We start from the raw sequence: 15,793 nt of genomic DNA, 5'->3' as shown, positions 1-15,793 counted from the left end.
GTGCATCACCGGCACGTATGGATTTCCACCACCCGATGGCAGGGTTTGCACTTGACGGAGCAGCACCAGTGGAATTTGCAGCTGCACCTTTCCACAACCTCCACTTCGTCCGTATGAAAGCCCCGGCCGCAGCACATCAGCTCGCAGCCATCGATAGCCTTGGAGGTCTTGTTGCACTGCCGGCCGCTGGTGCCCAGCACCCCGTTCTTGAGGTCGTGGTCACAGAAGTCGGGACTGGAGTCCAGGTAGACGAGGTCCTCGTCCGTGTGCGGCTTGAACTGGGAATTTTTGGGCACCAGCACTTTGGTGGATCCGATCTCGCTCTGCTCGACCTCCGTGGCACCGTCGAATTTCTCCTTCAGGACGTTGCCCACTTTGCGGAAGGGGGGCATGGCTTTCCAGCACGTCTTGAACTCGCACGAGCCTGACACGCCGTGACACTTGCACTCCACCCGCATGTTGTTCAGGATCGCCTGGAGGAACAGACACGAGAAACGAGACGGGACGGTCAGCTCGGGATGGACACAGCAAGAAGGGTGCGGCGTACGGGGTCTGGAAGGGTCGTGCAGAAAGCGATGCTGATGCACGTGAGCTGATGGGATGAAATGAAGCCAAACAGGCTCCAGCAGTGGCTGCAGACCCCAACTGGGACGCTGCAGACCCCAACTGGGACGCTGCAGACCCCAACTGGGACGCTGCAGACCCCAACTGGGACGCTGCAGACCCCAACTGGGATGCTGCAGAGCCGCACCAGCTGCCCAGGTTTCCCCCTCACCGTTACCTTCCTCCCTGCCTCGTTGTTGTGGAGGTTCATTAACGCTCTGTTGGAAGAAGCTCCTTTGCTCCTCTCGCGGACGTCGACGAAGGACTGGGAGAAGGCCACGCCGTAGGCGATGTTATCGGAGCAGCCCGACCACTGGAAGCCTAAGGCAGAGAGCACGGATGAGGCAGATACAGCCGGCCTGCCTTGCTCATCCTCCCCAGCCCTGCTCTTGCTAAACCACAGCTGACCTGCCCCCTCTTCTGTCTCGCCCCCCACTAGGCTGGGCTGCCTAGGGGACTGGGGAAGCTGGGAGCATGGCCCAGGGCGGGGGACACGGACAAGATGCTTTCTCTGTCCCGTGGGTGATGCTCCCAGATGCCTTTTTGAGGGACCCTGTAGACTAACAGGAGGCTTTTTTTTTTCTTTTTTACTTCCTTTCTGGATGGCTCCAGAGAATGGGCATTTCCACGCTCGGCCGTTTTACATCCCCGCTCGATTCTTACCCTGTGGGCTGCCCCCCTGCACCGTGCGGTCACATCCACACTTGTCCAGCTCGCCGCTGCTGCAGGCTCGGGTCACTGCGAAGGCCACCCCTGCCGAAGAGATGGCATAGACGAATGCTGCCTCCCGCGTCCCTGCAACAGCACAAACGATGGTGGGAAATGTGGCAGCAAGTCCGAGACGTGCCGGAGGGCTTTCTGGAGCCAGGTAGCCAAAGGCGCTTCGTGTGCTGCTGTCTCTGCTCTTCTTCCCTCCTAACGCTGGTGTTGCACATAAACCCCCTGGAAAAGCTGGTCTGAAAACTGGCTCTCGGCAAAGATGCGGAGCTATCGAGTCAAGCCCTTTGCTCCATCTCTTCCTCCCAAGATGGGGAACCCCACGCAGAACGCTCATCATCCCCACTCCCCCGCACGCGCTTTGCTTAGTGCCAAGCCTGGACCAGTCTCAGCAGAGACATCTCGGCGCTGGGAGATCGTTTGCAGCAGTGAGAGCCCTGTCTTGCAATAGTGAAGGAGCTGGGAACTGCCCCACAAGGTTAAAAACATGAATGCGATGGGCAAATTATAACCTGGCAATGAGGGAGATGCGAAGGCTGTGTTGCCAATGTGGGGAGAGCTCTCCGGAGCTCATACGGAGCTTGCCTGGTGCTGGCAGGGCACCTCTGCCATGAAATCTCTCCTGCATCCAAAATAGTTGGCTGCTTTCCACACCCAGGAACATCCCCTGCAGCTGCAGATCCTTGCCATCCTCTCACACAGGATCCTGTAGCTCCCAGCACCTCCCAAAACTACCCTGCAAAACCCCGCTCCGTTCCCAAAGCGCCTTGCAAAACCACGCTGGTCCCCAGGGTTGCAGCCCCTTCCCAGCTCTTGCGTCTACCTATGTGGTGCCACAGGGTTAGGAAGAGCTCGTTTGGGAAGTCAGGGGACATCCCTGGGCATAAACACACAGGGCGGCATGGCCCGGGATCAGCTCTTGCAACACCCAAATCCCCACCGTCCTCCGAGGCCGGTTGAGGACACAGCCTCTCCGTCTCGGAGCAAGGAGGGTTGGCGTTTGGGATTGTCCCATGCTAGGGGTAGAGGAGGGGGATGGCTTGCAAGCAGACATCGCCCCAGCTCGCCAGTCGGACAGAGGGCAGCTACTTTGGTGGTCGCAGCCCAGACTTTGGTGGCCCAGCTGTAATCTGGCCCGGGCGGCAGTGGCTGGGGAGGACCCAGCCAGCGCGGGGACTGAACCGCCTCCAAGTTAATCGAGGTTAATAGTAGGATCGTGTTGGTCGGTTTGTGCTGTGGCTGCCTAAAAAGAAACGACTTTTAGTTTCTGGTATTTCTGGTATTTCCAGTCCCTGAACCTTCACAAGAAGAGATCTTCACCCCTGCGTGGAGGGGAGGAAAGTCAAACAAGGAGCCGGGGGGGAGGCTTTGGTCTATGGGTCCTGGGGATGGGAAGCAAGACGGTGCATCAGAGATGCACCCGAGGGGAGGCAAGGGCCGCTTCGGTGGTCTTCCAGGGGTTGCAGAGGGGCTTTCCCCTCCTCACCCCGATGCTCTGGGTCCTTGCTTGGTTTGCTCACAGCCCTGTGCCTCCGGGACGCCTGCGTGCAGCTGGGATCGGAGGGGCTGGGGGCCATAAATCCCCCCTGAAGGCTGGCAGCTGGGTGGTGGCGGGCGATGATGCTGTCCTCGGAGGGTCCAGCCGCCGTGTGTTTTACTCGCATCGGGCGGCAGAGGGCTGTCCTCCCAAGGTCTCGCCCGCAGACGGCTTCGCTCGAGAGCGGCACGCCGGTCTGGCAGTGGTCACCGCTTCGGCGCTGCCCGGAGAAGAGACCGAATAAATCCAGCATCCCGCTGCAGCTGGGGCTTTGCGGAGCGAAGCTCCTGGGCTTGGCGGGGCAGAGATTAGACCGCAGGGTGACTTTAGGGCCCTGCTCGAACTTAGCGTGTCTTTTAAAAGGTCCAGGCTCTCCAGATGCCCTGGGCTGGTGCCTCCATGTGATGGGCAACCGCTGGGTGTGAAAAAGGGTCGGGAGAGGAAGCACCCAGCAGCTGGGGAACTGCAGGGGTCTGGATATGCTGCCCCAACGCCATCAGAAGAGCCCTGCTGAAAGGCCCAGGGAGGACCCATCCGCCGCAAGATCCAACACTGGGCTGTTCCCTACTCTCCCCAGCCGCTGGCTCAGGGGCAAGCAAGCAAAACCTGCCTGCAGCCCACCGGACTGCTGCTGCAGCCATCCCCCCACGCAGCAGCACCCCAGGCGCGTGTCCTCCCGGCTCACCTTGCGTCACCACCTTGCCGAAGACGGGCAGGGTGTCCAGCGTGGAGCAGTTCCAGCGGCGGTTGCGGAATTGGTACTGGCACTCCTCGATGGCCAGCTGGGCTCCGCGCCGCACCGAGTCCATCACCTCCAGGTTCCTCTTGCACATCTGCACCTGGCGCTGGATCAAGCCCTTCAGCTTCTCGCAGGTCTCCTCCTCGGAGATGCTCCCCACTGAAGACAGCTTCGCCAGGTACCTGCGGCGACAGCCAGCACAACTGGTTAGAGGCAAGGGTTGGGGGAGCATGAACCCATCTTCAGCTGGGACACCCTGCACCGCAGAAAGCGAGGAGACCTCTCATCCCCTCCACAGCTGAGACCTGGTGCCCATCTGGGGTCACCTTAAATGTGCCGCTGCGGCGGATCCAAAGGATGCGTTTTTGGCTGGCAGAGAAAAAGCCCAAGCAAAACAACCATCCCTCTGCAGCCTGGTCCCCCGTCTCTTGGGGAGCCCAGCTGCTGGCTCCCCTTTGCCTCTATTGCCTGCAAGGAAGATATTTTCGGCGTTGTCTGAATGTGCCCGGTCAGGTCTCCTGAGTACCGGCACATCCAAGTGCTACTAGGAAAAGCCAGAGGTCTCTGAAGTCAGCCAAAACAAGCAGGACAGGCGCTCGGCTGCCAGCTCCAGCTGCCACACTGCTCCCGCAGCGTGGCTGTGTGCTCATCACTGACAAACATCATCCTCCAAACCACTTCCCTCCTGGAGCCTGCTTTTAGCTCCCCCCGGCCCCCAGCAGGCAAGGATGGCCTCCGGGAGCTGCCAGGTTTCCCGACACTTGGGATTCGAGCAGGGCTTGAAGTGGGGAGGACGGAGTCAGGAGCCTGCACACTCTGGGCATCTCCTCCGCCAGCCCAGCTCGTGAACATGGCCACGAGGTCTTTGCTGACCTGGAAAAGACTGGCCCTGCGTGGAGGTGACCGCGTGCTCTGCTTTCCATCACCCCATCCTCAGCAGAAGGAGTTACAGAGCTGCTCTTGAGTGACAGCATTAGGAAGAAGACGACTCTCACCCTTTCGGGGCAAGCACCCCCGCGAGATCTTGGCATCTCCCCACCGAGCACGTGGGCACGATGGTCCATCCTGCACATCCCAGTAACCCAACCCACTGCATTTCCCAGGTCCATCCTCCTGCCCCAGCGTCTGGATCCCAGAGGGGTTTTAAGATAGACCCACACAGCTCATCAGGCTGTTGGATAATCCCAGATCCTCTATCTGTGCCGGCGCACGCCTAGCTGAGCCCCCCTCCTTCCCGTGGCTGCTGCCACCCACTTGAAGTGACACTGCCACCAGTGGAGCCCCCATCCTGCCGTGGAGAAGGGAGATCCCTGCACTGGACAGGCAAAACTCACGCTTGCACCTGCACCGAGCTTTAACGTCCTCAGGAATCGCCAGCGTCAGCTCACGTCGCTACCTCGTCTGCACAGAGATGCGAGCACCGAGCGAAGGCTTTTTGGAAACCTCATTCCTTGACTCTGCATTTCCCAGCCCTACAGAGCTTGTGGGTTTTTTTGTTTGCTTGTTTTTTTCCTCCTCCTCCCAAGTTGCGACATCCTGCTAAGGATTTTTCCTTTGAAGCCCTGCTCGCCTCCGAGAAGTGACTGTGCAAAAGTGGCTCCTGCTCCCTGCCTGTTCCCATGTGTCCCAGGAGCCAGATCTGCTGACTTCAGCCACAAAATCAAGTTGTCACAGCCTCTTCCTCCCATTAGCCCTGCCAGTTTGCCCCAGGAGGAGAGAACAGGATTTTCTCTTCTGTGCATCAGCAGAATTATTCACCAGCTTGGTTTCACGCTTACAACTGGGGGGCCGTGGGAGATGGTGAGAAAGCCGGCTTGGCTTGCAGCGTCCGTGGGGAGTCTGCATGGCTAGCCGTCAAAAGCATTCAGCTTTCCTTGTGCGTGGAGATCACTTGATGCAACGCCTCTCGGACAGCGGGAAGTGGCAGGCTGCCGTGGTTTCAGAGCCAAGTTCTTTTCTAGCCTTTATACCAGCTAAGCATCTTTGCCCAAGGCTTTCTGCTCCTCCAAGGGCACAGCCCTCTTTGCAGAGGACCGGCTGCGTGGCTCCCTGAGGCGCACGGCTGGCTTGGAAACCCCACCGTGGCCAAAACCCAGGGTTGTCACCTTTCTGCTGGTCCCCACACCATGCGATGAGTGTCCCCGTTCCCGTGCTGCGGTCCCGGACATGGGGTGCGACAATTGCTGTTCCTGCATCTCGCTGCACTCGGCTGACCCAGGGTGAAGGCACCAAACCACCCTCGGGAGCTTTGAGGATGTTTGATGCCGAGCAAGCCCGGAGTGACTGTGACAGCTCTGTCCCCTCCCAGGTCCAGCCATCATTTCAGTTTGGGCACGGGGAAGCTGACGTACAGCAGGGTGGTGAGATTCATCCCAAGACACCACGGGTCGGTTGATCAGCTTTGAGCCTGGAAGCCAAGAAAATCAGATTCTGCCTCCAGTACTAACCCCTTGTGCTGATTTGGCTTTTTCCCCCCTCCTGCAACTTAAGCAGCATTTATCATACCAGGGAACCAGCTCCGGCAACGCAGCACGGCCAGTCCTGTCGATGAATCAGTGCCCAGTCCGACTGCAGGCACCTTGGCAGGAGAGAGCCGTGCCGCAGGTGTAGCAGCCACATTAATATCAGCTCTGCTCAGGATGGGGGCATCATCTCCTTTTCTAATATATTTCCCAGCTCGGTGGGTTTCTCCAGGCAATGGGGAGCTATAAATTCAAAGCACACATGAAGAAAAACGTGACAAGGGTCTTTCAAGCCTTTCCAAGTAGATGCGCCTGATAAGATGCCTCCCCAACAAGCATTTGATGCTGTTTGGGATGATAAAATGAAGGCCAAGGATGCTTCAAAGCTAGGTACAGCTCTCCAAGAACAGGTCTGGTAATTTGTTTTGCAAGGCAGGCAAATAAGATGAAGCTATCCAGAACGGTGCTCTGGCCTCTCTCCCCCATGACAGATCCTCTGTGTGCCATCACCCCTCCTCAGCCCGCGTGTGTCTGCCTCTCCTTGGGGATGGAGGCAACTCTGCCTAAAATGCCATGGCCCCATCAAAGTCCCAGCTTGCTACCAGGCTCCTACATCCCATGAGTACCACCACTGCTTTCCAAACGAGGCATTTTTTTGGTGGTGGGGAGGCTCCCATCCCGGTCCCTGGTCCAGGAAGGATCCAGAGGTTGAGTCAAGGACGTAAGGAAGGACCTTTGCTGAAGGACCTCAGCTTTGAGGCTTTCACATGGCATCTCTCTACACCACGTTCAGGGGCACCGGGCAGAAACATCTCGCCTCTTTTCCCTTCTCTGGGCAGCTGAAGGGCGAGATAAGAGCTGGGAAACGTGCTCTGCCCTCACCAGCACTCAAAGATGCTTCCACCCCATGGCTCACGAGTGTTCCTCAGGGCTGTGGAGCCCAAGCAAGGCACCAAACCCATCTGCAACATCCTACGGTCACCATGGAAACCCGGCTCTAGCACTGCGCCTGGTCCTTAACGAGGACCTCGCTCCAAACTTCGTTTTCCTGGACTGAGGTGGTAAAAACCACGGACAAAGCCTTTCTCCCTCTACCCACGCAGACAGCAAGATGGGTACAACAGGAGCAAACCCAACAGTTCCTGCCCTCTGCAAGGTCTCGGTGCAGATCTCCATCCTGATGTCACACCTGGATTGCTGTGCAGAGCTCTAGATTATGACTTAAGTCTCACATGCAGCCTCAAAACAGCCCTGCTTGTGGAAAAAAAACCCCAAATAATGGCATATTTTCTTCCTTTTCCAAGATTGGGCAAAGAATGTTTCAAGGGGTGAGCTGCTGTCCAAGCCATTTGTTCAAGTTTTGTCTTCTTACTTCATCATGAGATTTATGTTTCGTTTCTTCTGCTTTTAAATCCAGACGAGTCACTTGCAGAACAAGCTCCCTTTTAATAAAAGTCACTGATTTAACACAGAGCTGACAGAAAGCTCTTCCTTTTTTTTTTCCATCCACAGCATATAGATCAAGATTGAAGCCCCGTAATTTAAGCAGCTGCAGTTGATCCACCCTGCAAGATGGCAAATAAGGAAACTTCAAATCCAGTGAGCTTTGAAAAGCCGGGGGGGGGGGGGGAAGGCCCTATTTAAATAAAAATGATGATAATAATTTCAGGAGGAAGAATAATTGGTGGAATGACAAGAAGACACTGGAAGAGCCACAGCGGTTGGCAGATGGAGCCAGAAGGGGAGGGGATCCCCTGCCGTGGGAAGGTGTGGAAATTGGAGTCATTGTCAAATTCTCAATAGAGGTGGGTCAGGGAAGATGTAGCGGATGTCTTGGAGAAAGCAGAAATCTCCGGTGTTCCTTTTATTTAAACAAATGAGTTTCAAGTGTGAAAACTCTTCATATTTTCTCATTTTGGGAATACTTTCCTGAAGATGGTTACCGTCGGACCCAGGCCGGTGGTATCACTGATACATCACTCAGAGATGCTGAGAAGTCGGAAGAGCTCAGAAGCTTCACCCTGTTCAGCAAACACCCAACCTGCCTGGGATACCTGCCTGGCCAAGGCCACAAAGGGCTTGTTCAAGTCTTGAATTGCGGAGATGCTCCAGCTCTGCTCCTCTCCGAGAGGCAGCCTCTGCAAACATCCTCCCTGCTCACGGAGCAACAAAGTCAGCCTGGATCAGCAGTGCGTCCCTGTGCCTCTTCTGGCTGGATGTATGGTCAGCCAGTGACTCGGGGATGTATTTAGGGTTGAGACTGCCTTGTGCAGAAAGATTTCCTCTGAGGAAGAAGAAAAGGCTTGTTTAGGATGCAAAAACCAGAAGCGCGTGGAGATAGATGCAAAGAGAGAGATGTACTGACCAGGCACATGCAGCTATGGAGAAGGGGATCATCTTTTCCTTCTTGTTTTTCCCTTCCAAGCAGAAAGAAGGCATGGGGAGATGTCCCAGGATTGGCAGGTCAAAGGATGCTCTAGGTGGGCCAAAGAGCCCACGTGCTTTCTCTTGGTGTCCCACGCTGGGCTTAGTACCACTTCCCCTGTGCCAGCATGGCCAAGCTTGTAGGTACCACCCACATACTTGGCATGGTTCAGCAGGTCTGCCAACTTGGCATGCCCCTGGCAGGATCTGCTGGAGACCTGCAACCTGCAAGGTTGCCCTTATCCAGCTGATGGTTCTTCAGCAGGACACGTCCCTCCCAGAGACAAGGCATCCCCCTCCTGGGATTAGATATCCTGCCTTTCCATCCCTTCTAAGTGTAAACCATGATTTACAAAATCATCATCTGAGAGCCTGGCTGGTTTCTTCCCTGGAAGAAAAGCAGCTCTCTGGCTTGGTCCTTCCTGTCACAGTTACTGCGCGTTTCATCTCTTGGCTGAAACTCTGCTTTTCACACCCTAATCTCCACCTCCAATTAGCAGCTGCCAAAACAGTCTCCCCCAAAACAGGGGGAGGCATTGCCACGCTCACCATTACCTGCCTACAGACCTGAGGGTGCAGCTCCGCCGCCTGAGCTCGAAGGTGAACCTACAGCTCAAATCCTGTCCCCCCCACACCTTGGACCCTGCACCTAACACCGTGTGCACCCAGCAAACACCCACCTACCCATGCACCAACCATTGGTGGTGGCCTGCCTCCCCCATCACAAGGCTCTGGGGACAGCGAGATGGCCCAGTTGCTGGTCCCAAGCCTGCTTCTTGGCTTTCTGAGCACCCTGGGGCAACATCTCCACGTTGGGATGAGGAAGACCAGGATGGAAGCTGGGAAGACCAGGATGGAAGCTGGGAAGACCCCGAGAGCAGTGTCCACTTTGGAAATCTGCTTTGGATGTGTAGGAAATATCCTTTACCGCATCTTCCTTTCTAAGTCAATGGCAGCTACTGCTGGGCTCGAGCAATGCCTCGTTGCAAGAGGAGGCAAGTGCAGGCCACCGGGCTGAGCTCTGTGGGAGTTCCCCTCGTGCAGCGCTTCAGGCTAGACCTGGTTGGAGAAAATCTGATGAGTTTTTAGTTTCGATCAGAATTTGCAAATACGTGGCGAGAGAAGCCTTCTGCAGGATTAGTTTGATCTCGCCCAACTTGCAACAGACCCCAGGCTGCTCTCCATCGGCCAAGATACTCAATTAATTTTTTCCCCAAGTAATTTTATGAAAGCACAATACTGGCTCCGGTTCTGCTGAGCCAGCCAGATCCTGCCCGCCACCTTCCCAGCTGCAAACCGCAACAGCCCACGGCAGCAGCTCCTGGAGAGCCTGGAGGATGCTGTCGGGGGTCACCCACAGGCATGGGGGGCAGACACCCGGCGGCTGGAGCCAAACCAAGGTTACCTGCACTTTGTATCCAGAGCAGAGTTTGTCATTCGAGCAGCCTTGAATGACTGAGATTTTTTTTTTTTGTGTGGATTTGCAAGGCTTTCAAGCTTTAAGAAAAAAAAAAACACCAAGTATTGTAAGAGCCAGCATCGTTGCACTTGTAAGGAAATACGGAAGAACCTCCTGGAAACTGTTAACCTCCAGGATTGCTCAGCAATTTCATCATTTTAAGAAATCCCAAATAAACGGCTGTAATGCATTTCTCTCCATCCGCAAGGATGAATTAATCGAAAGGACAGTGGCTCTCAGCAGAGTAACATAAACACTTTTTTGCTTCAGTGCAAAAGTCCGGTTCTGACTCATGGAGTCATAGCAAACCATTGCAAAAAAATCTGCTTCTTGCTGTTGCTCGTATTTGGAGCTGATCCAATTCTGCACAACCTGGGGTGCAGGGTGGTTTTATCTCGCTCGTGTCCATCCTCCCTAGAATAAGGCTGTGCTACTAAAGATTGGGGAATAGTTTTATTCGAGGCTTCCTTAGGAAAAAACAAAAATGCCCATCACCGCTGAGGAGCCAGAGAGCACGGATCCCTCCTACACCCTGGCAAACGCAGCCCTGAAGTCTTGCTGCCAGGCAGGACCAGAGCTCAGAGACAAGCCAAGCTGGCTGGAAGTCCAGCGCCAAGATTAGCAGAGGTCTCTTGCCTCTGCAGGATGCAACCCTTAAAGCCAGTCTGTTTTCACGGCTGAGCTAAAATTAGCTGGTTTTGTCAGAAGCGGCAAGACTTATAAATAAATGAATAAATAAAAAATATTTCCAATGGAGGCTGCCGGTTTAGCTCTCCATCCCCATGCCCTCGGGGAATGGGTGTCACTGGTTGCATGCACCAACCTCACGGACCCGGCAGGATCCCCAGAGCAATGCAAAGACGCTCCGGGCACCCCAAAAGTGGAGAGCGACTCATCCACCCCTGCAGTGGCCCTCAAAGCAAGGAAATTCTCCATCAAACCCAGTCGGTGCAATCCGCCATCTCGTCCGTCAGAGCAGACGTGACCGGGGAACCTTCTTGACGTTGTCCTGGCACCAAAAAACAAGAGCGCGGGGAGGGGAGCGGGGCTGGGCAGGAGCAGTTCTGCCCTGCAGCTACCTGCACCTGCCGAATCAGCGCCGCGGCGGCACGGCATCCTCCGGGAAAATGCTGGACCGGTTCCTCGTCAGGTGGAAAATGGGAGGGTCGCAACGACAATGCAAAGAATCTCGTACAAAATTCAACCAAGCCAGGCTCAAGGCGAAGCAAGCTGTTCCCGCTACCAAAGCTGGGGACACTCACTTTAAAAAAAAATCAAGTTTAAAAACAGAGAGATGCAAGTGTAGGACCCAGGCGTGCTTCTTCCCAAATCCTCTACGTTGCAGAATGACCCAAACCGGCACAAAATGCACAAAACGAGTGTTCAGGCTCCCTTGCAATGTCCCCACTGCCAGGCTGGCAGGGATGAGCCCGGAGAATCGGGCCCCACGTTTGCAAAGCACCTTGTGACATTCAGATGAAAGGGGGCCAGAGAAACCCAAACTCCTTTTATCCCTCCCTCTCCAGCCCTCGAAAGTGGTTAATATTAGAGAGCAGCTGCTTAGCCAGGCTTGTTCGGACACTTGCAAGGTCTTCAAGCTTTCCCAGAGCGCTCAAATTTGATTTTTTTAAAGGGTTTAAAAGCCCATCTGTGCTCCTGGCCCTTTAAGCCAAGTCTCAAGCCCGGATGGAAGTTTTAAACCCCCGTAAATAGGGGGTAGACAGAGCTGCTGGTGGCACACCCTGCTCTGCAGCGGCATAACCGCATCTCAGGCTATTCAGCGTCCATATGGAGAGCCTCCTCCAAAGCCAGTTTTAGCTGCAAGAAAATGGAGACAGGCTGTAATGATTCCCAGATAGCTTGATAACGAGGGGCCTCACCCATAACGGACCCCTGCCCTGTTGTATCCGATGTTTTCCAGGCACGGGAATTGACTCTCGTCATTCAAACCACCCAAAGAGCCACAGCTCACAGCAGCCCCAGTGCCGTGTGCTGTCAGTGGATGCTAACATCCACACCCCACTTTGCACATTTTCTAGTTCACCTCTTCAGGTGGAACTTCCCTCCCTCCAAAATAGACGAATAAATGAATAAATAAATAACTCATGACTGCTTCCCCCTTACCTCCCACCGAAACCAGAGCCCTGCGCTCCCACGCCAGCTTGAGAGAGGTGCTCAGTCGCTGAAACACCCCCAGCATGGGGATGGTTTTGGACCACCGAGAGGGTGTGCTTCCAAATTCAACCACACCACTGCACGTGCAGGTTCAAGAGCTGAATCGAGTCTGTGAAATGCGAGTTGCTTTGGAAAGTAACTCGGCTGTTTCCCCTGTATAAAGCACGTCCCTGGACTCCTCCAGAGAGAAAGCAGAAGCCAGAGGGACCTTCCCGTGCTAGATCTAAAAGGCACTAACTACAGCCCTTTATTTCATTTTACAATTCCGTGCCTGAAGAGGCAGGAGGAGAAGACTTAAAACTCTCTGAGCCTCCGAAGGCAGGAGGAAAAGCAAGCCTGAGGCTTTCACGAGAAGGGGGAACAGAGCATCTCTGCAGATTTGGAGAGCAGAGGTTTTCTGGATAGGCAGCAAGCCAAGCAGCGACTCCCAAAACTCAAGACACCGAGAAAACACACCTGAGGTTTGCTTCCTAACCGGAGAGAAAGTAGCTTGGTCTGTTTAATGAAAAGATTTGGCAAAGTCCCTTCCAGCTCAACGCTCGCTGTAGCGGAGCGATCCCTCCCAGAGACACCTACACCGTCTCCCTTTTCCGTGGGATGGGGTGGCTCAGAGGACACCATTTGCATGGCCAGAACGAGCCCTTCCCCACAAAGCCGGGCTTACAGAAAACCTTCAGCTCAAGTGTTGCAAGCGGCGTCTCTCCGAAGTGCTGGGGGAATGCGAGTCCGGACAGGTCGAAAGAAGCTTTAGAGGGGAGGAAAGAAAAGGGAAGAAAAAAAAAAAAAAAAAGTCACGACTGAGCTTAATCACTAATCCAGCAGGTTTCTGGAAAAGCAAACTTCACCGCGCGCTGCCACCCAGCGCACACACCTATGTGCAGAAATATGCGCCCGGCGAGGCTGGATCGGCCCCGGTGTGCTGGGCGCGGGCTGGCAGCGCCCGGGCGGCTCTGCGATAAAGCAGAGCACGCCGGAGCCCACACGCGTGAGGCTTCGCGAAGACCTACGAGCCACGCTCATTCCTCAAATATCTGATAACTCCTGGGATCCTTCTAACTCTGTTTATTGCCTCCGGCAGCCTTTGTTTCTGATGTGAGAAGATAAACAATGGGAATTGTCTTAATCCTAAAGGCAAAGAATAAAAAGCACCGAGCGGGGGACGATCCTTTTATCACGATACATTTGCAGCATCAAAAAAAGTTGACCCCCCTTCCTTTCGAACGCACTGAAATGTATCTGCTTTTCCTCCCCTGTTGGCAGGAATGAGCCCTCCGCTCTCCCGCGGCCGAGCCCCCCGCGCCCACCCCTCGCTTCGCCAGCACGGACGGCTGCACGCAGCCCTCCCCGTCCATTGCGGCCAGCCACCCCTCCGCCTCGGCTTCCCAAATACGGTCCCAGCCGCGCACGGCACCGGGGTGGGGGGGTCCCACCTCCGCGCATCCGCGCCGGGTGGTTTGTCGACCTCGCTCATGGAATCCCCCTTTGCCAGGCACTGCCCCGTCCCGGGGCAGCCGAGGCTGCTCCTCTCCAGGGACCTGCCATCGTCTTCCTCAGCAGGACTTTCTCCCTGCAGGAAAAACACTCCCACAGTTCCCAATATACCTTCACCAAAAGCATGACAGCTTAAAAGACCACCTTGATAGCTGCTATGATCCACCCACCACTTGCCGGAGACGCGTGGCGCGCAAGTCGCTCCATCTGGCAAAGGAGGAGGGGAGGAGGACTAAGTGCTAACGCATCCCCGGCAGCTACCGATGGGCGAGCACCTTTTCCCACGGGCAGGACACTTGGAGAACGCCGCTGACCTGGCACTTTCCCCAGGCGTAGGGAGCATCCTCCAAAACCCACCCACCTCCCACAGCCTCCAGCGAGCCAAATCTAAAGGCAGGAGAGACGGGAGAGGACTCCTCACGCAGGGGATGTGCCTGTGGGACCGTGCCCACCTGGGCACGGGTGTCGGGAGAGGCACGAGCCACTCGGGATCTTTCACGCCGACAGCCCCAGGGACTCCCCGCCCGGCCGCAGCGTACCTGCCCTTGCCGATGGAGACCCGGGGAGGTGAGATGGAGGTGGCTCACGTTCCCAGCCTGAGAGCAGGTCCGCTGGGCGCGTGCACCGGGAACTAATTAGCTCACGGCAGCCAGCGACGCTGGGAGCAGGGGAAGTGCCATCTCCCACCAGACAAGATTAATTAAGAGGAACCGGCGCCTTCGGTCAAAGTTAGGTGGGAAGGTGCTGTCGTGCTCCATCCCCTCTGCCCCGGGGGGGTCTCCCCAGAAGACAGTCCCACCGCCTTGGCAAACACGCAGGAATTTTCCAGAACAATTTCCGCCCCTGTTTACCTTACACATTATTTCGGCGTTTGTTCAGCGGGTTCCCAATGTCACCGGGCTCCTCTGCAGCGTGCAACAGCCCCCCGCCACCCGTCCTCCCGCCAGGAACGGGGGTCCAGGGCGCGGGCAGCCCTGCCCGCCGCAAATCCCTGGGGCCGGCACGCTCGGCCGCCCCAGCCCTGCCAAATCCTTCCCTGCACCGCTGGCCCTCGCGCGGCGCCTCGCCAACCCCCGGGCCCTGCTCCGACCCGACACCCCGACCTCCGTCCTCCCCCGGCATGGTCCGGATTCATAACTTAAGGACAAAAAAAAAAGGGGACGGGGGCTCAATAACCAGCCTCGACAACACCCGTGAGCGGCTGGGGAGGGTCGGCATCCCCCACAGCCCACCTGCCCGGGGATGCAGGCTGCGACCCCCGCCGGCACTGCTTTGGGGGGTCAGCGGGTACCCGGGCCCGATGCACCCCGCAGGTGCCCCCGATGCTGCCCGACCCCGGTCGGCACCTGCTCCGCCGCCCCCCGGGGGGCATCAACAAGTGTCGGCGGCCCCTCGCCCGCCCCTCTCCCCGCTCCTCGCCCCGCGGCTACTCACAGCCAGTTGCTGGCGTTGGCCGAGAAGGTGGCGAGGATGATGAGCAGCAAGGAGCGCAGGAAATACTCCGGGCTCATCCTGGAGGGCAGGCAGGGATAGAGCGAGCCGAGCCGGCGGCGGCAGCCCCCCCCCCCGACCCGCCCGGGGCAGCCGCCGCCGCAGGTGGGCACCGGGCAGGAGCGGCGGCGGCGGCGGGCGCTGCCCGGTGGATGCGCCCGCGGCGGCCGCCGAGCCCGACTGTCAGCTCGGCCGGCCCATCCCGGGATGGAGCGGCGGGCCGGGGGCGGGCCGGGGGCGGGAGCAGCCCCGGGGGCCGCCCCGGCTCCGCCGCTACCTGGGCGGGACCCGCCGCCGGGGACACCCCCGGAGGCGGGACGGCGGCGGGGAGGGCACCGGGGGCTCTGCCGGCGTCCCGCTGCAGCTCCCCCCCCGCCCCGCAAAATCCCCGCAGCGACGGCCACGACCCCCCTGGGTGGGTTTGGTGGGTGCGGTGGGATCGGGGCCCGGGGTTGGAGGGGGGGTTTGCTTCTCCCTGGAGGTGCAGGGAGAGATGGGAGCATCTGGAAAAGGGGAGGAAGGTTTTGGGTTTTTTTTCTCGCATTTGATGCTTTTAGGGTAATTTCCGTGTGGCTGTGAAAAAGCAGAACCCTCGGGATGGGGCCTGGAGCAGCCTCGGGTTTCCCTGTTGCTGGGAGCAGCCTAGGCATCGCCGGGACTGCCTTCCCCCTTAGCCACCACCCCTTCGATCGGGA

At 57.1% G+C, this 15,793-nt stretch overlaps 1 protein-coding gene across 1 annotated transcript; it reads right to left on the bottom strand.

Moving 5' to 3' along the window:
* Window positions 1–5: 5 nt before the first annotated feature.
* On the bottom strand, window positions 6–15,218 carry WNT4 (Wnt family member 4). Its single transcript, XM_075172058.1, has 5 exons — window positions 15,042–15,218; window positions 3,543–3,778; window positions 1,267–1,398; window positions 782–924; window positions 6–473 (listed from the first exon to the last, which is right to left on the bottom strand). Exons 1-5 carry the CDS (start codon window positions 15,116–15,118, stop codon window positions 6–8), a joined length of 1,056 nt encoding a protein of 351 aa, XP_075028159.1. The 5' UTR covers window positions 15,119–15,218.
* Window positions 15,219–15,793: the final 575 nt, after the last annotated feature.

The sequence above is a fragment of the Calonectris borealis genome, chromosome 23, assembly GCF_964195595.1.
Source record: "Calonectris borealis chromosome 23, bCalBor7.hap1.2, whole genome shotgun sequence".
Taxonomy (NCBI): domain Eukaryota; kingdom Metazoa; phylum Chordata; class Aves; order Procellariiformes; family Procellariidae; genus Calonectris; species Calonectris borealis.
This window is presented reverse-complemented; position numbering and strand designations above follow the sequence as displayed.